The sequence below is a fragment of the Mauremys reevesii genome, linkage group 1 (assembly GCF_016161935.1).
Source record: "Mauremys reevesii isolate NIE-2019 linkage group 1, ASM1616193v1, whole genome shotgun sequence".
Classification (NCBI taxonomy): Eukaryota; Metazoa; Chordata; order Testudines; family Geoemydidae; genus Mauremys; species Mauremys reevesii.
This window is the reverse complement of record NC_052623.1, coordinates 272,133,759-272,159,753: the sequence shown is the minus strand read 5'-3', so window position 1 is coordinate 272,159,753 and position 25,995 is coordinate 272,133,759. Positions and strand designations below refer to the sequence as shown.

At 43.3% G+C, this 25,995-nt stretch overlaps 1 protein-coding gene across 15 annotated transcripts in view; it reads left to right on the top strand.

Moving 5' to 3' along the window:
• UBN2 (ubinuclein 2) overlaps window positions 1-25,995 on the top strand; it is a 111,529-nt gene that overhangs the window by 35,858 nt on the left and 49,676 nt on the right. For all 15 annotated transcript variants that reach the window (XM_039492329.1, XM_039492319.1, XM_039492327.1 and 12 more), the window contains 8 exons: window positions 3,337-3,474; window positions 4,404-4,516; window positions 13,290-13,788; window positions 17,593-17,663; window positions 18,468-18,597; window positions 22,020-22,138; window positions 22,851-22,964; window positions 25,189-25,332. In XM_039492329.1, the coding sequence (XP_039348263.1) occupies window positions 3,337-3,474; window positions 4,404-4,516; window positions 13,290-13,788; window positions 17,593-17,663; window positions 18,468-18,597; window positions 22,020-22,138; window positions 22,851-22,964; window positions 25,189-25,332 (1,328 nt within the window). The remainder of the gene's footprint in view (window positions 1-3,336; window positions 3,475-4,403; window positions 4,517-13,289; window positions 13,789-17,592; window positions 17,664-18,467; window positions 18,598-22,019; window positions 22,139-22,850; window positions 22,965-25,188; window positions 25,333-25,995) is intronic.

The window sequence follows — 25,995 nt, the reverse complement described above, 5'->3', positions numbered from 1 at the left end:
CTTGCATCCCCATTCCTTTGACCTTACATATTCCAACTTCACTAAATCTACTCCTGTTCCCAGTGGAATGCCCACTCCATCTTTAAAAAGATAATCACATTCACAGCCTTTTCTTTTCTGACTTCCTTTATCTTCTTGCATCACTAAGAGTCTATATGAAGAAAGTTATGTGGCTGCACGGACTTCTTCCACTACAAGTTCTCCCCTTGTTGATTTTTATGCCTGAAGTCCCTGTTGCCTGTTACTACTGTTGATTCTCACATTAAACCTCTCTCTGCATTTTCTTTTAGCAAGATTTTGCTGACATTTTAAAGAGAGGACATCATTGTGTACTTCCTTTGCTCTGCCTGCCTTCCACTTTCTCTCCCTCTAACACCACCTCCCCCTCCCACTTCCATTATCTTTCTTGTGACTTCAGTGTGCTCCAGTGATCCCCATTCCCTCTTGCCTCCTAACCTCCTTTGCCTCACCACTTTTGTGTCCTCCATCTTCATTTAACCTCTTTCCTTTTTCTCCAGTGCCTTCTCCATTTAACTCTCTTTTTTACCCATGCCCTTATCAAATATTATGATTTACAAACACTGCCACATTCATCTCCAACTCCCTACTGGATCCCCTCCAGTCTGGCTTCTGCCTCCTTCATTCCATTGAAACTGCTGTCATCAAGGCTTCTAGCAACCTCTTCCTAGTCAAATCTTGAGGTCTTTTAATTCATGCTCCTCCTCCTAGCACTCTACTGCTTTTGATACCATTGATTATACCCTCCTTCACATCTTAGTCACCCTAGGCTTTTGCTATTCTGTTCTTTCCTGGTTCTTGACCTACCTCTCCTGGCTTTTGTTGACTATCTCTCAGTCTTATTATTCATCCTTCAGTGTTCTGTTCTTGATTTTTTTCCCCTCCTCATTTTATATCCTTTCATGAAGTGATCTCATATGCTCTTATGTCTTCAGTTACGATCTCCATCCCAGTGACTCTCATTCACTTGTTAGCGCCTAGTTTGTCTCCATCTGTTCAGTTTTGGATCTTGGCCTGTCTCCAACATTTCCTCTTATTGATGTGTCTCAGCTCAAGCTGACATAGCCAAAGAGCAATTCCTTTTCTTTCTTGCGAGCTGCCACTTTCTCCATTTCTTTCATATTTGACAAGCATTAGTCTCTGTTGCTTAGGCCTGTATCTTTGGGGTCACCTTTGACTTTTCCATCTCCTATGTCTAATACCTCTAAGGCACATCCAAATGCTGTCTCTTGTTCTTTCAAAATAGTTCACGAATCCATTTGTCTCTATCCATACACTACAGTTGTGATAGTTCTTGTAATCTTTTCTCGTAGGTATTGTAAATGTCTTCTCTCTGGACTCCTAGTCATAGGTGTTGTACAGATTTCCCATTCTTTCACCACTCCCCATAAAAAATGCTGTCACCAGAATCATATTTCTCACCCTTCAAGATGACCATCTCATCCCTTCCACTCCCCCTTCCACTTCATCAATCTTAAGATCCTTGTCTCATTTTCATTGTCCTTTCATGCTGCTGCTCAATGCCCCACTCTTCTAGTCCTCTTGCAAGCACTTCTTTCATGATACTCTGTGGAATGTTGTTCCTGAGTGAATCAACAAGACTGCTACTCTCTGTGTACAGAGCCTTCTTGAACACACACTGCTAGCAAAATGTCTACAAGAAATTGACTGAGTGAGAGTAAACAGAGTAGGAATAAATCTATAGTTACCAACATGGCCTGTCAAGGATGGTCTGGGTGTACTTGGTCCTGCCTCAGCTCAGGGAGTTGGATGGACTTGACTCCTGAAGGTTCCTTACAGCCCTACATTTTGATGATTATATTGCATAAGGTTAATTTTGAGGTGGTATAGTGTTTTATGCTACCATTGGTGGTATGTGATACATTCATGAGCTAGGAATGGTAAGATGGTAACTTTTACAGATGACCATTCTGTAGACTACTTGAGAAGATAGTGAGGCACTACAGATGACTCTCAAAGCCAGTTGAATGGGCAACATGATGGTAGATGGCATTTAATGTTGACAAAGTAAAGCATGGTGAAAGTAATTATATGAACTATTCAGAGACACCACTGAGTTCTAATTAAGTGTAATTACACAAGAAGACAACCTGGGTATCGTTGCAGACAGCTCAGTGAAACCCTCTGCTCAGTGTAGCGTTTTTCAGAAAAAGCAAATAAAATATTACAATATTTTCAGTATTATACTTTTAACACTGAACATATTATAAAACCCCTACATAAATTGATTATAAATATTATAAAGCTTGCACATAAACTCATGGGAGCCCCCCCGCCTTACTTGCAATGTTCTGTTCTGTCTAGTCACCTTATCTCAAAATATATATATAGCAGAAAGAAAGGGTCTAGGAAGAGGTGATGAAAATAATTAGAGGCATGGAAAGATAAGGACCATTTAAAGAGAAATTGAGAGAGAATCATGTTAGAGGCATGCAAAAAAAATGAATGGTATAGAGAAGGTAAATTGGGCATTCTTTCTCATACTAGAAAAATAAGAGTGAATTCTGTGAAATTGAAATGCAAACGCATTAAAAATTGATAAATGGAGATATTTTTATTCAACTTATAATAAATCTGTGGAGTCTGTGGCTAGCGGATCTTGGTGAGGCCAAGATCTTAGTAGGATTTTGAAAAAAAATCCAGGTATACTAAATATTAAACCTACATACTGCAGTATGCAAGTCACCCAGTAACTGATAGAATTGTGAAGAAATATTCTATGTTGACCTTTGGGTGGTTATTCAGTAATTTTCTGCTACATGGTTTCATGTACCATCATCTGAACCTTCTGGTAGTAGACACTGTCAGAAACAGAATATTGACCTAGATGACTGTTGTTACATCTCCTAATAGGGTGACCAGACAGCAAGTGTGAAAAATTGGGACAGAGGGTGGGGAGTAATAGGAGCCCATATAAGAAAAAAACCCAAATGTAGGGGACTGTCCCTATAAACTGGGACAACATCTAACAGGTGGTGTTTTTTGGTGTGCCACTGCTGCCACTCCATGAATAGTGTGTCATCAACACTGTGGCGACCCTAGCCGTCTCCCAAATATGAATTTTTATTAGTTGCTTCAAAAGCAGTGGATTGATACTGTGACACTAGCACTCCACAGCCTTGACAAATAACTTTTCAGCAGCAATGGTATGTTTATTATTTGAAATCTTGCAAGTTATGTAAGATGTTTGTGTTTAATACCTCATGTTCAGAGACTGTATTTAAATAAGTGAATTGTTTCCTATTAATAAGGTGATAGATGTTGGTTAATTATCTGACTCTTCTGTTTCCTGCCCAGTATGATGAATTGGTTCCTGCATCTCTGACAACCAAATATGGGGGATTTTATATCAACACGGGAACATTGCAATTCCGCCAAGCATCTGATTCAGAGGATGAAGACTTTGCAGAGGACAAAAAGCACAGGCCACCTAAAGCAAGTGATCTTAGTTTTTTTTCCTCCTGGAATTTCTGGCTGATTTTGAAAATCAGGAAAGGCTTCATAATCTGGCTACAACAAAATGAAAAGACTGAAAGCTTGCTGATAAAGAGATAGGTGATGCAGGGTTGAAGGTGGCCGGTACGGCATACCGGTAAGAAGCCGGTACCAGCCCGTACCCAACCGACATTAAAGTGCTGCTGTGGCAAAAGACCCTCTGGCAGGCACTACTGGCTGGGCTGCCAACGGGGGTGGCAAAAGGGGAAGATGCCCCGGGGCCGGCGATTTAAAAGGAGCTCTCCCGGCCACTGCTTCCGCAGCAGCAGCCAGAGCCCTGGTCCCTTTTAAATCACCGCCAGAGCCCTAGGTGGTGCGGGCCAGGCAGCATGGATGGGGAGGCTGACCCCAAGCCCTGCCCTTTCCACCCGAGGCCCCACCCCTTCCGGATGCCCGGAGTCGGGCCCCCATACCGATAAGAATTTGATTACCCCTGAGGTGATGTCAGTCTCATTATCTTGTAACTTTTTAATTTTAAAAACATTTGTTGTTAATATTCAAGTATTGACATACACTCCAATAGCACAAAGGAGGAACCTTATTCACATAGCTGGAGTAGTGTAACATAGGTTGACTTTACCCGGGTAATGAAGACAAGCCCTTAGTCTAAGAACACTTATGTCTAATTTGTCATCTGAAGTGGTGTGAAGCAAAAAGAAAGTACATAAGAAAATATGTAATTGAGGCCTTGAGCTCTTGGTGGGCTAAACAGGTGAAGGAGTGCCCTTCACCCCCTTTTTTTTTTTTTTTAATCCAGTTGCTTAACAGTGATGATGTCGTCTGTGACTTGCTAGACATGAGGCTGAAGCACTTATTGTATAAAAACATTGTAGAGCAGAGGTAACCCTATCACCTTTTTGGTTCTTTAGGTATCCAAACTAAAAGAAGGAGAGGACCATGGGATTAAGAAGCGGAAGCGGAAAGAAGAGGGCACAGAGAAGGAGAAAAAGCCTCGGAAAATGAAAGTTCCTAAGCAGCTGGGGTAGGTCCGTCTGTCAGGTTTTTAAAGGAGAGGGCACCTCACTGTAACAAGAGAAGCAATAGCTTAATGTCCCCTCATCCCCTGTTGAGTTCGTTTGCCAGTCTTGACTTTTTTGCTGAATATAGTTAAACATAAATAGGGTAGGCAGAACTTGAGTTTTATTTTTTAATTTTGAGGGATATCGATTTTTTTTAAAGCTTTTTTTTAGATTTTTATCTATTTAAATTTTCACAGCTGTGGAAAATTATGGAAGGGGTCAAACAATTTAATGACAAATGGTGAGATTCAAAGAAGTTAATGCTTTATCACTGTTGGAAAAAAATTAACATCACATGTCAAAATATACAAAGGAAATATCCTTAAATCAGACTTTAATAAGTTCACAAACTTTATTTTTCGTACTTTGCTTATCTATAAATTTCCATTATTATAGATAAAAATATTTTTTGTGGGTTTGTGTATGGAGAAATCGACGTTGGCTGACACTTACCGATAAAAATCTAATCCTTCCAAGCCTAAATGTAAAGTTGTGACGTGGATATCAAAAGAACAGTGAGGGAGTGGGATAGAAGTGGGATCAGTCCATTGTACTAAAATGGATATATATATATTGCTTTTTAGGGCTTGGGCAGTGGTGTGTGTCTGGGTGTTAGTGGTACAGTCTTTATATAAGATTCTCAGTCACTATCCGGGGACTTCCTAGAGTTAGCACAATAATGGAGTTTATATCATACTTCCCAATTTAAAACTCCTTTTTCAGGGGCTTAAAATAATGTGTCCATAAATTTTGTAAGAATTGTTCTGGGCTGCAGCTTTACAAGACATATCTCTGATCAATTAGTTAAGTTTGATTTATAAATTTTACTTTTACCATTCCTATTTAAAAAAACAAACCAAAAACTTGTGTGGAGAAAGTCAGTTGCCTAAAGTTGGAAGGAAATCCACATTTGACAAGATTAAAACGCAAGTTTGAGACTGTTACTCTCAGTAATAGCTGAAACTTAAGAAAACAGAAATTTGTCATGTAATTAGTCTATAATAGAATATGATGTTGGGTTTATTTTAATTGCTTGGGTAACTAAATGGGCACTGATCTAGTTTTCTGCCCAAAATTTTATTTTCCTTTTGAAGAGGAGTGGGGGAGAATTTTACAAAATGTAATATGGACAAAATTGTTTTCACCTAAGAGAGTAAGAAAATTAATGGATATTTTTCCTCTACATTTATACTGCAATATTGTCAACCGAGATATTATTATATGCGAATCAGAAGGTGACAACATTCAGGCTAGTGTGTCATTGAACAAACTGAAGCCTCCATCCTGCAAAGACTTATGCATGTTCTTAATTTTACACACTCTGAATAGTCCCATTGATTTCCATGGGACTACTCACTAGTGCATAAAGTTAAGCATGCGCACAAGTCTTTGTTGGTTGGAAACTTCAGTTTTTAATTTCTGGCCCATCACTCTGCTTCACTTGTGAAAATTTGAATAGCTTTAATTGTTCTAATAATCTAAAGTGGTGATCTTAATCAGAAGTACCGTATATACTCATTCATAAGCCAAATTTTTTTAGTAAAAAAGGGAAGCACCAGAGGAGGTCATCTTATGAACGGGTATAGAGAGGGAGAGGTAGGACACAGCCCCTCCTCCCAACAGAGGGAGCAAGGAGAGGCAGCACAGACAGCAGAGACAGAAGGGAAGAGGCGGGGCCAATGTCTCTCCGCTTCTGGCCACCACGCTGCTCTCCCCCCACTCTCCACAGCAGCTGCAGCTCCAGGGCTGGCAGGCTGCAGCAGTGCTGCTCGGCCCTGCCCCCCAGAGCAGGCTGTGGCCGCGCTGCCCAGCCTGCTGGAGCAGCTCCAGCCAGGTCAGAGACATCCTCCCTTGACCCTCCCCAGATAAGGTGGAAAGGGATGGGATGGGGAGAGAGTGGGGGTCCTGGGCTAAGGGTGGGGTCATGTGGGGGTGGTCATATGGGTTACTCCCCTGACTCCCAGCCCCCCCCCCCCCCCAAAAAAAAAAATATTCCCCACCAGTTACTGTCCAGGCCCATCAGAGTAAGCAGCTGGCACGCTGGGACAGCTTGTTTAATTAGGTTTACCTCCGTGCCTGCAGACGTTCGAGGTAAACAAACCATCTCAGCCCCCGAGCTGCTTATCCTGATGGCTCGGGAGTCAAAGTTTGCTGACCCCTGAAATGTAGGGCTAGGTTATAAAAATTTTCTATTTTCACTTATACATCTTGGGGAGGTCGGCTTATAAACGAACCAGCTTATGATTGAGTATATACGGTATATGTATTACTCAAGGTATTAAAGGCTTGCAAAATGAGGCCTTTAAGTTCAAAGATTTCTTCTTTTTGGATGAAGAACTTTAAGTAGTTATGTAGAATGGAAGTTTTGGACATAGGACAATTTTTTTAAAATGCCAATATATTGCTATCATAACTTTACCATTCCCATCTTCAGTATTCCTTCAGCATGATTTTTATCATAGGGAATTTAAGCAGCCTTCTATAAGATGAAATCTTAAATCTGAAGAGTGATGTAAACCTAGATGGTATATATACATATACTTGTGTAATTGTCTCATCCATTACTATCTGCTTTTGCATACCATGGTGATAGGGTTTTCAGAGAGCCTAATGTACACAGACAAATATAGAAATAGTGTTATGACACTCTCTGTGCTGTTAGTCCAAAAAGGAGTTTGTTACATGCTGTACTAATAGCACCATCTTTAGCTAAGGTTACACAGCCATTCTGATTATAAAGACCCTGTTTTCAATTGCTCAGTTATAAGTATGCCAAATTTTAGCCATGTGGGCTGTAATTTCCCATGCTGGGTGCCTTCCTCAGGCTGGCTTTTTTGTTTGTTTAAGTTTCAGCAAAAATGGTTCAGTAGTTTGTGAAAATAAGATTAGGAAAAAGTAAGTGGTTTTGCCCATGTTAAAGTCAAATCCAAAACTGTGTCATTGAGAAGTTTAGTGCCACCGTGCTTTGAAACAGTGACTGGAAATTTGGCAGGGGTGTCATCCTGGCCTTGGACGTGTCTTTTGCTGTTCCTGTGATTAAACCACACACATTTGCCCAAGTTCTAAAGATTTGGAAAAAAAAAATCTCAATTCATACATGCTCAATAGAGTCTTGTTGGAGTTTATAGACTAACAGACGTTTTGCAGCATGAGCTTTCGTGGGTGAATACCCACTTCTTCGGCTTGCATCCGAAGAAGTGGGTATTCACCCACGAAAGCTCATGCTGCAAAACATCTGTTAGTCTATAAGGTGCCACAGGATTCTTTGCTACTTCTACAGAACCAGACTAACACGGCTACCCCTCTGATACTTGTTGGAGTTTGGCAGCTAAATTCTGCAGGGTGGCAGGGACTGAGCAAGACTTACTTTGCAGTTGCTACTTCTGGCTGCAGTGGCACTGAACAACTGACTTCAAAAAAGGGAGACTGTCTCTCTTTGTAGTCTGTGTTCCCATTGTTGGGGCTCAGGCAGCAAGGAGGAAAAAGCCTTTTGACTTGAATGCAGAGGGGGTGAGAACTGGACTTGGGATGGCAGTAGAGGGAGTAGATTGGGACAAGAGGATGGGGGGAGACTGGGGCTGAGACAGAACTGTGGAAGTAAGAGCTTGTCTTGTGGGGGAGGGAGACTGGAATTGGGAGCCAGCTGTGGGGAAGGGAAATGTGGGTATGAGAAAGGATTGGGAACCAGTACAGGGGGAAGATTAGGATTAGAGCCATTGCAGCAGGGAAGAGAGATCACATGAGGAGCCAGTGGTAGGTTGGGGGCTAGGACTGGCTAGGTGAGGAAGTAAGGAGACTGGAGTGAAGAGCCTGGGGAGGGAAACTGGGAGTGGGAGCTGAGGTGGAGGAATGAAGACTCAGATGTGCTGTTCAGAGGGGAGGCAAGTACTTGCTAGATGAGAAGACTGAGACCGTGATGAGAAGCTAGAGGGAGGATACAAAGAGCTGGTGGGGAGAGCAAAGAGAGGATTGGGATGGATATAACTTGGAGAGCTTAGGGCAAAAGGAGTCAGGCTTGAGGGGACCATTAGAGTGAACTCCCCTCCAGAACCTGGAATGTAACCCAAAATTCCCAAACCTTCCATTACCTCTGCTCTCAGCAAACATCATCTGTGAACCCCATTAGCAGTGTTTCTTATCCACTTCTAGTGGCTGGCCCGTATATACATGATGACAGTCTGATAGTGCCATCAGTAACTCTGTTAGCTTAAGTGGCAGAGATGTGTGTTGTGAATCCAAAGGTTCCAGCTCTGTTGTTGTCACCTACATTGTTCATCTCTGTTCCACATGATGGATTGTCTATTTTTTCACTTTGTTTTTTTAAAAACCAATGGGATTGCACACAACTTAAAGCTAAAAGAATGTTAAGTTTGCAAAGATAGGCACTCAAGTTAGCAAATGCAGAATGAAGGTTACCTGTGCAATCCTAATTTGGTCTCCTTGTCCGTGTGTTATAGCCTTTAGTTACATGATCACATACTATATCCCTTTGTAAATGACTGGAGGATTGCTAATGTGATGCCAATTTTTAAAAAGGGGTCCAGAGGTGATCCTGGTAATCATAGGCCGGTAAGCCTGACTTCAGTACCTGACAGACTGGTTGAAACAATAATAAAGAACAGAATTGTCAGACACATAGATGAACATAATTTGTTGGGGAATAGTCAACTTGATTTTTATAAAGGAAAATCATGCCTCAGCAATCTACTAGAATTTTTTAAGGGGGTCAACAAGCACGTGGACAAGGGGGATCTAGTGGATATAGTGTACTTAGATTTTCAGAAAGCCTTTGACAAGGTCTCTCATCAAGGGCTCTGAAGCAAAGTAATCTGTCCTGGGATAAGAGGGAAGGTCCTCTCATGGATTGGTAACTGGTTAAAAGATAGGAGACAAAGGCTAGGAATAAATTATCAGTTTTCAGAATGGAGAGAAGTAAATAGTGGTGTCCTCCAGGGGTCTGTACTGGGACCAGTACTATTCAAAGTATTCAGAAATGATTTAGAAAAAGGTGTAAACAGTGAGGTTGCAAAATTTGCAGATGACACAAAACTATTCAAGATAGTTTAGTCAAAAGCAGACTGCAAAGAACTACAAAGGGATCTCACAAAACTGGCTGACTCGGCAACAAAATGGCAGCTGAAATTCAGTGTTGATAAATGCAAAGTAATGCACATTGGAAAACATAATCCCAACTGTACATATAAAATGATGGTGTCTAATTTAGCTATTACCACTCAGGAAAGAGATCTTGGAGTCATTGTGGATAGTTTGCTGAAAACATCCACTCCGTGTTCAGTGGCAGTCAAAGTGAGCAGAATGTTGGGAATCATTAAGAAAGGGGTAGATAAGAGAAAATATCATATTGCCTTTCTATAGATCCATGTTATGCCCACATCTTGAATACTGCATGTAGATGTGGTTGCCCCATCTCAAAAAAGATATATTGGAATTGGAAAAGGTTCAGAAAAGGGCAACAAAAATGATTAGGGGTATGGAACAGTTTCCATATGAGAAGAAATTAATAAGACTGGGACTTTTCAGCTTGGAAGAGAGATGATTAAGGGGGATATGATACAGGTCTATAAAATCATGACTGGTATGGAGAAAGTAGATAAGGAAGTATTATTTACTCCTTCTCATAACACAAGAACTAGGGGGTCACCAAATGAAATTAATAGGCAGCGGGTTTAAAACAAACAAAAGGAAGTATTTCTTCACACAATGCACAGTCAACCTGTGGAACTCCTTGCCAGAGGATGCTGTGAAGGCCAAGACTATAACAGTGTTCAAAACAGAACTAGATAAATTCATGGAGTATAGGTTCATCAATAGCTGTTAGCCAGGATGGGCAGGGATGGTGTCCCTAGCCTCTGTTTGCCAGAAGCTGGGAATGGGTGACGGGATGGATCACTTGATGAGTACCTATTCTGTTCATTCTCTCTGTTGGAAGACAGGATACTGGGCTAGATGGACCTTTGGTCTGACCCAGTATGGCCGTTCTTATGTATGATTAGTAGACTATATATAGCTATAAAGTAGAATAGTGTTTGTTCATCTACTTTACAAGTCTCAATAATGCATTATAGTGGCTGTTGTCATTGAGATCAAACTTCTTATGGATGGGAAGGTTGTTTTGAGTTTCTTCTCTCCCCAACTTCAGAGCAGCAATACAGATGCAAAGTTGAGACTGGCTTGTTGCTCAGACAGAAATTTGCAGTCTAGGTAGGTGTACATTAACGAATTGCATGGAAAAGGCATGTCTATTCTGCCCTGCATTTTGGAGTAAGGGGATGCAAATAGCAGTGTATACCAAAGAGCTGTGCTTTCTCTCTCCTACGAGGATGCTGTGGGTGCAGTCTTGAAGGTCCTGAGTTCACACTAATATAGATTTGAGTTCACGCCCACAGAGTCTCCATGGTGGAGTTACAGAGCAGCACTTTGGTACATACTGCTATTCACATCTCCTTAGTCTGAACTGTGGGGCATTATAGACATGCCTGAAGTTTAGCATCAGAATTGTATACCTTAGCTAGTGATTTCCACAGTTTAATTTTTATAATAATTGTTGTTCTCTGTAGTAGCACTTCCAACCATAACTGTTAGCTAATGAAGTTCTTGCTTGGGAAACCCACGGTTTGGCATTAGTAATTTAATATTTAAATATCCATAGTAATGCCACAAAACCTTGAGCAGGGAAGAGAAGCAGGAGAAATTAAATACAATAGAACCTCAGAGTTACGAACACCAGAGTTACAAACTGATCATTCAACCACACACCTCATTTGGAACTGGAAGTATACAATCAGGCAGCAGCAGAGACCAAAAAAAGCAAGCACAGTACAATATTGTGTTAAATGTAAGCTACTAAAAAAAAAAAAGGAAAGCAGCATTTTTCTTCTGCATAGTAAAGTTTCAAAGTTGTATTATGTCAGTGTTCAGTTGTAAACTTTTGAAAGAACAGCCATAATGTTTTGTTCAGAGTTGCAAACATTTCAGAGTTATGAACAACCTCCGTTCACAAGCTGTTTGTAACTCTGAGGTTCTACTGTATGCAAAAGGAGCCTGGAGTCCATGAAGATCAGCATCTCTGTTCTGCCCAGGGCCCCTTACCAGCAATATTTTCTCTTCTCTTTTCTCTTCTTCTCTTTACCCTTCCCTCTTTTTCATGCCAAGAAGTCTCCTTCCCATCCTTAGTCTCCTTTTTTCATTTCACCTGTCTCTTTGTGCCCTTGCTTTCCTTTGCTCCATTCACATTTGTTAATAGCAGGTGCCCATAGAGGCGTGCAGTGAGAAAGGAGACTATATAGAAAGTGTTGCTAGAAAGGTAAGGTGGAAAGCAGTATTGTTGCTCTTTATGCCTCCAGTCTCCTCCTCCTGGCGTTTCTCCATGCCTCTATCATTCCCTGTAGTTTTCTAACTGTGTATATCACCATCAGATTTCATGTGTAAAGATTTCAGTGCTGAATGTTTCAGTGCTTGAAGTGCTGTGATACTCAGGCATTCATGCACTAGTGAAATCTTAATGTTAAATATAGCGTTTGAGTGCCAATGTCAAGTAACTCATTGATGTTGAGCTCTAAGATGATACTGAATTCTAGGTTGATAATGCCAAACAAGACAGCATTTGAGGCACTTGCAGCATGTTTTTTCCTAATGCAGACTTTTTTCTCCTCTGATTCTTCATTTTCTCACTGTAGTGTATTCCTTTTTACTTCTGCTATAAGTTGTAATTCCTTTATCTCCTAGGCTACTATTTTTCATCTTTTCGCCATGTTTCTTCTGTTTGCTCCCTGCCACTCCACCTGCCCTTCTTTCCACGACTAGACTCTCCTGTCCTGCCTGCTCTCATTACATTTCATAACCACATCAGGTTTCCCTTCTCAGGAAATCTCTGTTAACCTCTTTAGTCCCTACCGTCCTGCTCCAGGCATCCATCCTATCCAGTCTTCCTACCAATGCAGCCTTTGTTAGTTGAGACTTAAAAATATGTATCCAATGAGACAGTGTCATGTTTTCTGTTATCTGATCCTGGAGAACTTTTTATAGTCCTCCAAAATCTTAAATATTTGTAACAAACAGGCAGCGTAACTAAACTATCTTTTGCTTTGATCCTTCCTGTTCTCTCTGGATAGTACATAAAGATAAAGATTCTTGAATTAACTTTGAAAACCTGCTATTGCTTATAACATGCTTAAAAAAGAAAAAGAGAAATCGAGGAAATATATAAGAACTTCATTTTGATTGAGTAGGATATAAACATTAATCCTACACTTTCAAAATTCTTAGGAAAAATTTCTGCCATATGATAGTTAAATATACCAAATCAAAAGCAAACTGGTCACCATTCAAATGTTTGGAAGGCAATAGAGAAAATAGCTTTAGAATATAAGTTTAGAACTCTTGTCTTTAACTATAGAGTCTACTGATTCCTCCATAATTTGCTCTTCACCATTCATTAGGATAAGCTTTATTTTGTTAATACTGTATTGTGTGCAGGATTTAGTAGTGGTGGATGATGAAGAGATGGGCAGCATGGAAAAGGAGCAGTTTGGTTGGCAACGAGGTCTATATTATTTTGATTGGGTAAAAAATCTCATGGTGCATGCACACAACCTGACTTTGCTCTTCCTCCCCACTGGTTATTTTTGAGCTGTTGTAAATTCCCACATGCTTGCAGAAAGTGACTTTGGCATTGGCAGTTGTATGCGTTCTAACAAAAGTTTCCATTCTCTGCAGAGTAATGGCTTTAAATTCACACAAATCTGAAAAGAAGAAGAAGAAGTTATACAAGGACTCGCTTTCTTTGGCAGCCATGATCCGGAAGTTCCAAAAGGAGAAGGAAGCCCTGAGGAAGAAAGAATCCAATCCAGAACCACCAGTGTCTATTGCCACCTCCACCCCTAGTAAAGCCCCTTCCTCCTCTGCTACCACAGGAAATGATGTCTCAGACTTGAACCTCAGGGTTACCGATCCTGTCCTCTCCATTTTTGGTAGCACAAATGAGCATGAGCTCCTGCAGGAAGCCGAAAGTGCCCTGGAGATTCTGGGAGAAATTGACTTTGACAAGCTGCTTGATGGCACCTCTAATGGCAGCCCAGTGTCTGAGCCATCAGGAGAGAATGGAAGTGCCACTCAGCCAACCAACACCTCTCAGGTCATGACACCAAAGCAGGTGCCTGCCCTCCCAGAAGGCCTGCCTGTACTTCTTGAAAAGCGCATTGGAGACCTACGAATAGTAAGTGTAAACTCATTGGTAGGGGATTGCATTCAAGGACCCTTGAGAGCCGAGAGGAATAGTTACAGCCTAAGCTGCATTGTCATACCCTTTAAATGCTGGTAGAAATATCAGGAAGGGATCATAATTGTTTGGTTCACCCCCAGGGGCTGTGAGTAAGATTTAAGTAGGTGAAACTAAGCAAAGATGATGTAGGTTGAATATAAAGGAAATATTTGCCAGAAACAAGATCTATTGTTTAGTTTATTTCACCTCACAATAGCTTGTGGAATGCTTTCCATAGGGAAGTAGTGGGAACTTCATTGCTTGAGCTAAAATGACTATACAAAACAGTTGAATATTCTGTACAGAAAAATCCAGTACTAGTGAGTTTTGGGCTTGGATAGACTAGATGACTTAATAAATCTTTTCCATCTTTAACTCCTAATTCCTTGCTCATTTATTTTGCTAATATTGTCTTTTTATTCCTGCCCTTCTTGCCAAGTTCAATCAGGAAGGAGTAAACTGGTGATATTTTTAAAGAGACTTTCCCACTTTGTATCAGGGAGAGACACAATATGTCCTTTCAGTTTCAGTGGTAATTTTTAGAACTTGGACTCTTTTGCTAATTTTAATGATTTCTGAACATTTTCATTTGTAGATGTAGGAAGGAGGACAGAGTCCAAGTTCATTCACAAAGATACTGTCAGGTTTAAAATCTTTGAGGATTTAGTGTTTTTTTTTTTAAATCTGTTATTTTATTGTAACCTTAATCTTATTGAAACTGAAAGTATTAATTTTTTCACCATGCTGCTTATTTACTGTGTGCATATCAATTTGAAGGATGAAAAATAAACTAGTCAGTTTTTCTTTGGGTGATTATATGTCCATTCCACTTCAGGGATAGCGTGCACCCAGTGCACTGTGGTCAATTTTTTCCTTCAAGGATACCCATTGAAGCGGCACACGCATCCCCAGCTACCCTGCACTGCTGCATGGTGTGATAGAGGGTGGGGCTGTCCCTAACCTCTCCCTCCTTAGTACCTTACCACCCGTGACAGTTGTCATGCAATTGCAAGTTCTGTCCTTCTATTAATATATAACTTGTACCCATTTTTATTAGTTTAGTAGTTTATAGTGTTAGCAATGGTTATAAGTTTTTCTTTTAAATTTTTTTCAAAAACTTCAGTTCCCATTACTGGGAACCATACTAGGGCATGTCTTGGTCACTAGGATTTAAGCCCTGCTGCTCCTGCAAGAAGCTGATGCCACTGAGTGACTTGCATTCCTGTTGCCTGAAGCGTCTTGGGGAGTTGCACATCAGGGATCAGTCTCAATTTTGTAGGGACTTTAAACCTAGAACCAAGAAAGACAGGACAGGCCGACTTAAATTTCTCCTTATGGAAGAAGCGCTGTACCTTCCTGCTTTGAATGGATGCTGAGTGTTCTGGCTTCAGTGAGCACCACTCCACCTGTATTGTCTGAGTCTCTGCACTGGTCACCTTTCCTAGTGTTGAGGAAGTAACATCGCAGGTCTGCCCCCAAAGGGAGAGGGAGAATCTGTGTCACCGAAGTTCAGCAGGCATGCAGATAATGGAAGTAGAGAGCACTCGAAGTTGAGGCACTCCACGAGGCAATCATTTGCTCAGTCAGGATTGTCGAATCTGGCACAGGCACTGTCGCATCCGGCCCCTGAAGTGGCACTGTGAAGCTCCTCTGTGCTATCTGTATTGACTCATCAACCATAGGCAATCTTGGTGCCATCAACTCCAGTGGCTTATACTGCTGCAAGTGACTTATTGAGCCTCGTGGTACCATTGTCTCAGGTGGTGTAGGAGACCTCTTATCTGGTACCAAAGACCACAGGTCAAACTTTGCCAGCTACTACAATACAGACTTTGGTACCATGGGCGCCTCTGGATATCCAAGAGCCTCATTGTGTGGTGCCATCAAGAGGGAAGCTGGAGATGATTTCTCTGGTACCATCATCCCAGGACTTCCAGTGCTGATCACCAGCACAAACATGAACAGCACCTCCCTTCCTCCTTGGTCAGAAGAGGCTGATTCATCTTCAGACTATGAAGTCATGTCATGTATTTCTTCATTCCCCTCTGAGGTCTTAACACCCTGGCACCCTGAGCAGGGACTGTCCTGACTGACCTGTAGCGATCCATGGCCTGGAAGTAATTAGGCTCCTCTGCCTAACCAATTGCTGTTTTGGAACCCTTGAGAATTTCCCCCCTACTTCCAGGACCTTTCCACGCCCATCCCTTTCTGCTGCATCAAGTAAGGTCAAGTACCATCCCACCAAAGAGAGCATGCCTGGTACCAGGCTCAGTATCCCTGCTGGTGGAATCTTTTGGAGGAGGCATTAAAACAAAGGTCCTAATAACTTTTCATTGAAAGGTCCTTTGGCACTTTTAGCAAGAATGGGGTACTAAAGAATGGGGTACTAATCCCAGAGACCTGGAAACATTCTAAATTGAATGATTGTTTTGCCTATCTGCGCTTCTCCTGCAGTTTCAATTCGATATACACCTCTACCCCGATATAACGCAGTCCTTGGGAGACAAAAAAAAAAAAATCTCACCGTGTTATAGGTGAAGACCGTGTTATATCAAACTTGCTTTGCCCCCTTGTTCCCTGACCTCCCACTCCAGAGACCCCCATCCCTAATCATCCCCTACCCAACCCCCCTGTCCCCTGACTGCTCTGACCCCATCCACCTTTCCCCCCTGCTCCCCCCACAACAGGCACTCACTGGCAATGGCGGGAAGCAGAGCAGCCGGGCCCCAGTCCGCTCCACTCCGCCAGCTCCCAGCTATGGTGCTCCATTTCCCACCGTCGGTGAGTGCGGGGAAATTGGGGAAAGGATGCACCCCCGCACTCACCTGCGGCAGGAAGCAGAGCGACGCGGCCCCAGTCTGCTCTGCTTTCCTTGCCACAGCTCCAGCCGTGTCGCTGGGGGACAGCTGGGGAAAGGTCCTGCACTCACCTGTGGCGGGAAGTGGAGCACCACGGCTGGGAGCTGGCAGAGTAGAGCTGGCTGGGGCTGGGCTGCTCCACTTCCTGCTGCCGGTGAGTGCAGGGAGGTTGGGGAAAGGACACCCTCCACACTCACCGGCGGCAGGAAGCAGAGCGCTGCATCTGGAAGCTGGCGGAGTGGAGGGGACTGGGGCTGGGCTGCTCCACTTCCGCCACTGCTGGTGAGTGCTGGGGGGCTCCCTTCCCTCCAAGCCCCCTTCCCCGAGCCACACAGCTGGGGCCAGGGTGAGGGAAGCAGAGCAGGCTGCTCCCGGCCCCCCGCTAATCCCCCGGGCCACTCTGGGACTGCGGGGCCCCCAGAAGTGCCCTCCCACAGCTCCTGCCCCCCAGACCCTGGGGAGGGGGAGCCCCTGACCACCCCTGAGACCCTCTGCCCCTTATCGAACCCCTTTGGCCTGGCCTGGCCTGGCACCCTTATCATGTTGCTCAGAGCAGCGTGTCAGAGCTTTACCGCGTTGTATGCGAACCTGCGTTATATCAGGGTAGAGGTGTAGTAATATTCTTCACTTCCTGTTCTAAATAGTCTTGTAGTGATTTTGTATTTCACTAAAAGCAACAAAGAGTCCTGTGGCACCTTATAGACTAACAGACGTTTTGCAGCATGAGCTTTCGTGGGTGAATACCCACTTCTTCGGGTGTATTTCACTGTTAGGGTGGATGTATTTCAAGACAGAGTGAGATATGGCCATAAAGGTAGTTTGTATATTATTTAAGTCTGTAAAGATCTTTAGGGTAAAATGTGCTATAAATTTCTTGGTACTTTTATTGCTCTCCTTCCAGGCTGCCAAGATGTTTGATGAAGAAGGCAGGAAGAAATTCTTCACACAGGATATGAACAATATTCTGCTGGAGTAAGTGTTCACCTCTCTATGTTTTGGGATGTTATCTTTAAATTACTCCTACAAAGACCTAAAGGAAACTAAACGAGTGGGGAAGACAAGTTAATCTAAGCCAGTTAGTGACCAGCTGAAGATCTGTACTGGTGACAAGTTCCAATACAGAGATGCATCTGTATGGTTTATCCAGTGTAAAATATTTCAGTGCCCTTGGCCTTGAGTTTGTTAGCAGAGTTCTGTGGAAGTTTGCATATCACTTCCCTACAGTCCCATGTTTTCATAAAATGAAATAATTTCAGATTTTATTAAGAAGGAAAAACCTAGCCCATTCTAATTCTCTAATCTTTGCAGCCCAGTGTCTGGTGTGGGAAGGTGATTTTTGTTTGGGGTGTTTTTGTATTGGGGGCAGAGTCTTGTATGATCATAGTGTAGGTTGAAAAAGAAATTTTAGAAAATATCAAATTATTTCTGAATAAATGTAACAGCCACAGTTGATTCATTCATGGCATGAAATTGGCAGAGTAATTGCAAATTTGAATGGTATACAAAACCATGTTTAGTATTGCCAGGATAATATGCATTAGATTAGCATATTTTTCTGAATGTACTCTCATTCTTAGCTAATGGATTTTCATCTCTCTCTGCAAAAATTAGTCTTACTGACACACCTATAGAAAAACACTCCACCCTCAATGTGTGTTTGTTTGCATAACTAGAGTATGTAATGTCTGCAAAGCTCCTTAGGTTTTGGCATAGTTTCCATCCTCACCCAGTATTGCCTCACTAGTTAGCTATCTCTTGTTTGTTTGTTTTGGTCAGTATTGAGCTGCAGTTACAAGAGATGAGTCCTATCGTCCGTCACAACGTGTACTCCCATCTTGAGGCTTTTGTGCCATGCAATAAGGACACACTGATAAAGCGTCTGAAGAAATTACATCTCAATGTCCAGGTAAAATGCGAAGAGAGTGGCTTCTGCAGGAGTCACATATGTAACAGTAAGGGCAGGATGTGAGAGTCTGAAGGCAAAGCTAGTTTGCCAGATATTTCAAGACCTTTATGGCGATGGACCTGATTCATCTTGAAGGCTAGATAAGATTAGAAATCAAGAAGGCTTTGCTTGTGCCTGGTTTCTAGCTCTGCTGTAATGGCAGATTACACTGTTAATAACACACAATGAATGGACACACAAATTGGGGTACCTGATTGATTGTACAAAATTCCATGCAAATCAGTCATAGAATCATAGAATATCAGGGTTGGAAGGGACCTCAGGAGGTCATCTAGTCCAACCCCCTGCTCAAAGCAGGACCAATTCCCAACTAAATCATCCCAGCCAGGGCTTTGTCAAGCCTGATCTTAAAAACCTCTAAGAAAGGAGATTCCACCACCTCCCTAGGTAACCCATTCCAGTGCTTCACCACCCTCCTAGTGAAAAAGTTTTTCCTAATATCCAACCTAAACCTCCCCCACTGCAACTTGAGACCATTGCTCCTTGTTCTGTCATCTGGTACCACTGAGAGCAGTCTAGATCCATCCTCTTTGGAACCCCCTTTCAGGTAGTTGAAAGCAGCTATCAAATCCCCCCTCATTCTTCTCTTCTTCAGATTAAATAATCCCAGTTCCCTCAGCCTCTCCTCATAAGTCATGTGCTCCAGTGCCCTAATCATTTTTGTTGCCCTCCACTGGACTCTTTCCAATTTTTCCACATCCTTCTTGTATTGTGGTGCCCAAAACTGGACACAGTACTCCAGATGAGGCCTCACAAATGTTGAATAGAGGGGAATGATCACATCCCTCGATCTGCTGGCAATGCCCCTACTTATACAGCCCAAAATGCCATTAGCCTTCTTGGCAACAAGGACACACTGTCGACTCATATCCAGCTTCTCGTCCACTGTAACCTCAAGGTCCTTTTCTGCAGAACTGCTTCCTAGCCATTCAGTCCCTAGTCTGTAACAGTGAATGGGATTCTTCCGTCCTAAGTACAGGACTCTGCACTTGTCTTTGTTGAACCTCATCTGGTTTCTTTTGGCCCAATCCTCTAATTTGTCTAGGTCCCTCTGTATCCTATCCCTACCCTCCAGGATATCTACCACTCCTCCCAGTTTAGTGTCATCTGCAAGCTTGCTGAGAGTGCAGTCTGTGCCATCCTCCAGATCATTAATGAAGATATTGAACAAAACCGGCCCCAGGACCGACCCTTGGGGCACTCCACTTGATACCGGATGCCAACTAGACATGGAGCCGTTGATCACTACCCATTGAGCCTGATGATCTAGCCAGCTTTCTAGTTACTTTATAGTCCATTCATCCAGCCCATACAACTTTAACTTGCGGGCAAGAATACTGTGAGAGACGGTATCAAAAGCTTTGCTGAAGTCAAGGAATAACACATCCAGTGCTTTCCCCTCACCCACAGAGCCAGTTATCTCCTCATAGAAGGCAATTAGGTTAGTCAGGCATGACTTTGCCCTTGGTGAATCCATGCTGACTGTTCCTGATCACTTTCCTCTCCTCTAAGTGCTTCAGAGTTGAAACTCATTATCATAACAGGAGGTTAGCCAATTTAACCCTTTTTGTGAGTCTGAAAATGCTGCTTTCATAGAATCATAGGGTAAGAAGGGACTGCAAGAATCATCTAGTTTAACTCTCTTTTGTACTTATTATGACTGGTGATTTTTGTGCTCCATTTTCACAGTTGCTTTGCTTGTAAATATGGGTGTGTATGTTTTCCCTGTGAAGATGAGTAAATGAAGGTATTTTGTGATCTATGATTGAATAGTAAAGCTGCCCTGGTGATCTGTTTAATGCATTGCTACTTGTGCGAGTAGTTAGAGTTGGTGGTGGAAGAGCTCGGGACCATGCCTTGTTCAGGGCCTGGAAGTGTTCCATGGAGGCAAAAGGCTTATCACCTGTGTGGTATGGAGGAGGGGCAGGGGCGGGAGAAGGAGTAGACAATGCCACATGTTGCATGCTACAACGTCCTCTTGCTGGTTGTAGGAATGTTGTAAAAGTCGTTCTCGGCAAATGGTTGCAGTGGCCAGGGATAAAATAATTAAGAGCTGGGAAAATGGTAGGTGCATAATATAATATCAGCTTAACATTTGCTGGAGTTTTTTTGCTATGAAAATGATCATTCCTCAAAATTTGGCAGTCTTGCATATTGCCCGAATGGCTTGTGTACAGCTGGGAATTTTTGGCCACTTTAATTTTAAATTACTTACTGGCAAGTGTTTGGTACCCACTTCAGTCCATTTTTCTTACTTTTCTATCAAACACTTTTAGCCCCTTTTTGGTAAAAAGGGTCATCTGAAGAAACCAGGAGGTAATGCTGTGAGAAATGCACAAAGATAGAAATGTTTTTCTTTTTAGATATTTGCCTTTTAACAGTTCAGCTGTATTAGCAATTAAACAGTAATCTATTGTTTTGTATCATTGTTAACCATAATGTGGTAGTTCACTGCCATTTTAGAGAACCATGTTGGAATTTCCCATGCTTTTTTGTTACTGCCAATAAGCAGGTATTGCTTGAACTGTTTCTAAAGTTTCCATATTGAGACGAAGTGGGACTTCATTTTTCCTCTGAATATTGAGGGGTGCCTCAGTTTCCCCTATGCAGTCTTAAGTCTCTAGGGGGTGAGATTGTTGCAGAGCAAAGGGCCAATGCACATAAATGGCTGACACTCTGTCCCCTGGCAACTAATGGCTGGGGCCCTTACCCCCCGGAAGGGGATAGCTGAAGGTGTTGGAGAACAAAGAGATCAAGTGACCTCCTGGCCTGGGAAAGAGACAAAGGCCAGAAAGGAGGGGCTGGAGAGTTTGTTTGGAGCTAGCGGGGGACGAGGGGTGAGGGCAGATGTGGGTGTCTGGCTCGCTGCTCCCCAGGATGGACTCAGCTGAGGGGTCCTGTACCTACAAGCTCTGTTTTAGACCGTGTTCCTGTCATCTAATAAACCTTTGTTTTACTGGCTGGCTAAGAGTCATGTCTGACTGCGAAGTAGGGGTGCAGGACCCTCTGGCTTCTCCAGGACCCCACCTGGGTGGACTCGCTGTGGGAAGCGCACGGAGGGGCAGAGGATGCTGAATGCTCCAAGGTCAGACTCAGGGAGGTGGAAGCCGTGTGAGCTTCTTGCCCTGAAGACAGTCTGCTCATAGAGAGGAGACTTCACCAGAGTTCTGACTGGCTTCATAGGGCGCAGTTCCAGAGCATCGCCTGGGGACTCAGTGACACACACATTTTGATGGGAATATTGATTAGAAATCACTCTTAATGCCTGATTGCAATCTCTGAGCAGCAGCTCATAAAACATCTTGGGTATGTCCTTTCCAGTGCATATACCAAGATTAGTTTTATGTTTTTGCCCCTTCCAGGATGACCGTTTGAGGGAACCGCTGCAAAAGCTGAGACTGGCTGTCAGCAATGTCATGCCTGAACAATTATTCAAGTATCAGGAGGACTGTCAGGCTCGCAATCAAGCCAAGAATGCAAAGTGCGTACTTTTGAAATCTGGATATTTGTATTTGGCGAGGGGATTCATGCAGGAAACATAGGTTAAATTTCCATGTTTCTCAATTCTGGGGTATAAATACTGCAAAGGCAATGTACTTGGACCATATAGGGGTGTAAAAGGAAATTGGAACAGTGCAAAGTAATCCTTGATTCCTTCAGCTAATTAAGTAACACTGTCAATTAACTCTGAAAAGAGGTCCCATTAAGTGACTTTGAGGTAAGATCTTAAGGATGGGAGGAAAAGGAGGCTGTAACATATTAGGAATGGGAAACAAGAAGATGGAATTGAAATGTAATTTTTTATGTTCTTGATTATTTTTGTCCTGATTATTAAAACTGTTACCTCTTCACTACATGAGGGAAACTGATTTGGGCTTGGGGTTGGGTATAGGAGTAAGAATTGACTGGTGAGCATCCTCCATCTGTCATCGCATTCACAGCACTAGACTGGCAGTGAGCAGGCCTGAAGGAGTCTACACAATTTGCCCTGCCAGCCAGAGGTGGTGAGAGTCACATGGAGAGATGGAGTGGGAGGGTCTTGTTTGCCTCTTTGGGAACGGTATAATGAGAACCTGAGGGCTGCTCCCCAATTGGTACAACCTGGTACAAGAGAATTCATGCCTTTCTTAGGGGAATACACCAGGTGTCTGTGTCTTTAAGTCCTAATTCTCTCACAAAAAAAATTGTTCTAGATTGCAAGCAGAAGATGAACGAGAGAAAAATGGATCAGAGGAAGATGATGATGAGAAGCCAGGAAAGAGGATTGTTGGGCCAAGAAAGAAATTCCGCTGGGATGATACAGTGAGGTGTGACATAACATTTCCCTTTTTCACCTTGCACAAGTATTTTAGCCTGTCTGTGGGGACACTGAGCCACAGCACCATCTAATAAACAATCCCAGTAAGAAACACGCTTGATAAAGATTTGGGAAAGGGACAGGGACAACATGGCTTTATAAAAAAGATAGGTATGAAGGAAGGCATCTCAGTTTCCCATGCAGCTTTGTTTCTGAAACTTGAGGGGTGAGGGACCTTAATCCCCACTCCAGTTCCTTTATACAACATAAAAATGCTGAAGCAGTATAAAAGGCCATCAGTTGTGTAAAATCCTGTATCCGGCCAAAGGGAGGCTATCCCTGATGCAGGAATTTCAGAAGAATGTTGAAAGGCTGCATCTCAAGGACTCGCCTTAGAAACTTTAATATAAGAGGATGTGCTGGGGGTGGGCTGCATCACCAGGGCCGGCTCCAGGCCCCAGCACGCCAAGCGCGTGCTTGGGGCGGCATGCTGCGGGGGGTGCTCCGCCGGTCAGCGGGAGAGCGGCAGGCGGCTCCAGTGGTCCTCCCGCAGACGTGCTCCACCGGAGCCACGGGACCAGCGGACCCTCCGCAGGCACGTCTGCAGGAGGTCCACCGGAGTTGCGGGACCGGCGACCGCCAGAGCACCCCCCGCGGAGTGCCGCCGTGCTTGGGGCGGCGAAATTGCTAGAGCCGCCCCTGTGCATCACATAGCACTGTTGAGATTCTGGACAGCACCTGGAACCTCACCTGAAATACTGATGACTTGTCTACTCCAGGAAATTTAACAGTTACTGAAAATTGTTTTTTTGGGGGGGTTTTTTTGTTTTGTTTTTTTGTTTGGTTTTTTTTTTTAAGCAAATGGATCTCACTAAATCAGTATTTAAAAAGATTAAATCTCCCAGTCTAGGCAAGACTTAAATTCACTTCAGAGCAGAAACCAGCATTAGTGAAAGGTGCCAGATTTGCAGCTCTTGAACACTGATGAGGTCTTTGCCCATCTACATCTATGGCCAATATATCACAAGCTGACCTAGAGAGACTACCACTAGGGTCAAGAAGGGAATTCAGTTTTTGTCCCATTCATTCAATCTGTCCAAGGCCTAAAAAGCAATTTTTCTGGTATAACTCAGTGTCAGGTGCTTTAGTGACAGTAAAAAGACAAGGTCCCTGCCCAGATGAGCTTGCAGTCTCAATAAACAATGTACTGTGATGTGGAATATGGTGCATCAATAGAGCTTTTAGGCATCCTCTGTTCTAAGAAGAAATTGGAGCCATGACAGACCAGGTGTGGGAGAACGTTCCAGACATGGGGATGCCATATAAAAGAGGACATGTCAAGAACTGGAGGGCGCAGAGGGTGTTGGTCATAAGTCAGGCTGCATGTCTGTCACGGAGTCTGTGACTTCTGCAGTGGCACTCCAGGGCTGCCTGAGCAGATCAGGCAGCCCTTGGGCCAGTCGCACCAGCTGCTGTTGGGGCAGTCTTGAGCTACCGCGGTCCCTCCACCCCCAGCAGCAGCAGTTTGGGTGTGGGAGGGGGCTCAGGGCTGGGGTAGAGGGTTGAGGTGTGGGGTGGTGCTTACCTTCAGGGTGACTCCCTGGAAGCGGCCGGCATGTCCCTGTAGCTCCTAGGCAGAGGAGTCTGGGGGCTTTGCACGCTGCCCCACAGCTCCCATTGGCTGTGGTTCCCGGCCAGTCGGAGCTGCGGAGCCAGAGCTCGTGGCTAGGGCAGTGTTTGGAGCCCCCTTGGCCTTCTCTCCCCTTAGGAGCTGCAGGGATATGCCATCCGCTTCCAGGGAGCTGTGTGGAGCCAGGTAGGGAGCCTGCCTGGGCTGCATTCCCCCCTGCACCCACACCTGCGATGGTCCTAGGTTTTAGTTAAGGGGATATAGTACAAGTCATGGACAGGTCACAGGCCGTGAATTTGTTTACTGTCCATGACTTTTACTCAAAATACCCGGGACTAAAACATAGCCTTAGTCATAAAGCCTGGATGGAATTAAGAGGAAAGTGGAGAGGTGGGTCATCAATGTCAGTTACAATGGTTGTCTTTTACATTAGCATCTTTTCTACAAAAGTGGATTGAGACTCATGAGCTCTTTTCACAGAGGGCAGTGAACAGCCCATTACATGGCAACAACTCTTCCATTCCTCAGTCTTTCTGCTGAGCATTCAAATTGACTTTTGCAGTTCATTATATGGTTCATGCCTGGCTTCTCTTTTTCTCAACAGGGCTTTGTTGTGTAACCTTGTCAAGATCAAGCTGGGATGCTACGAGCTAGAGCCAAATAGAAGTCAGTCTCCTGAGGATTACCTCAAGACCTTTATGGAGACAGAGGTGAAACCACTTTGGCCTAAAGGCTGGATGCAGGCTAGGTAAGCTACTTGCTTAGTATCTCCAATTGCCACTGTGTAACAGCTTCTTGAGTCTCACTTAGGGTGACATGCTTCTACAGACTGTTGGTATAAAGGACACTGTCATAATTTTAAAATACAGTAAATATCCTGTAACTGATAACATTTTAGGTCATTGAAGCTGAAAATTTAAAAACATTTAACTTTCATCACTGATGCAGTATATTTTTTTGCATTTCACCTGGTTTGAACAATGTAGCTACTAAAGGTTTGCTCCTTCGCTCTTTTATACTAACATGATGCTATAATATTAGGTTCCCTTATGGCAGTGGTTCTCAAACTTTTGTACCGATGACCTCTTTCAAATAGCAAGCCTCTGAGTGCAACCTCCCCCCTTATAAATTAAAAACACTTTTTTATATATTTAACACCATTATAAATGCTGGATGCAAAGTGGGGTTTGGGATGGACGCTGACAGCTTGTGACCCCCCATGTAATAATCTCGCGACCCCCTGAGGGGTTCCGACCCCCAGTTTGAGAACCCTTCCTTATGGGGAATGTTTTGGTAACGCATCTCCTAATTGAAATGAAATGTTCCTAAAAATATTTGAATTATGTTCTGTAAGTCTCTCCTAAATATACTTAAATATTATGCCACACTACATGACAGTGTCCCTTTAGAG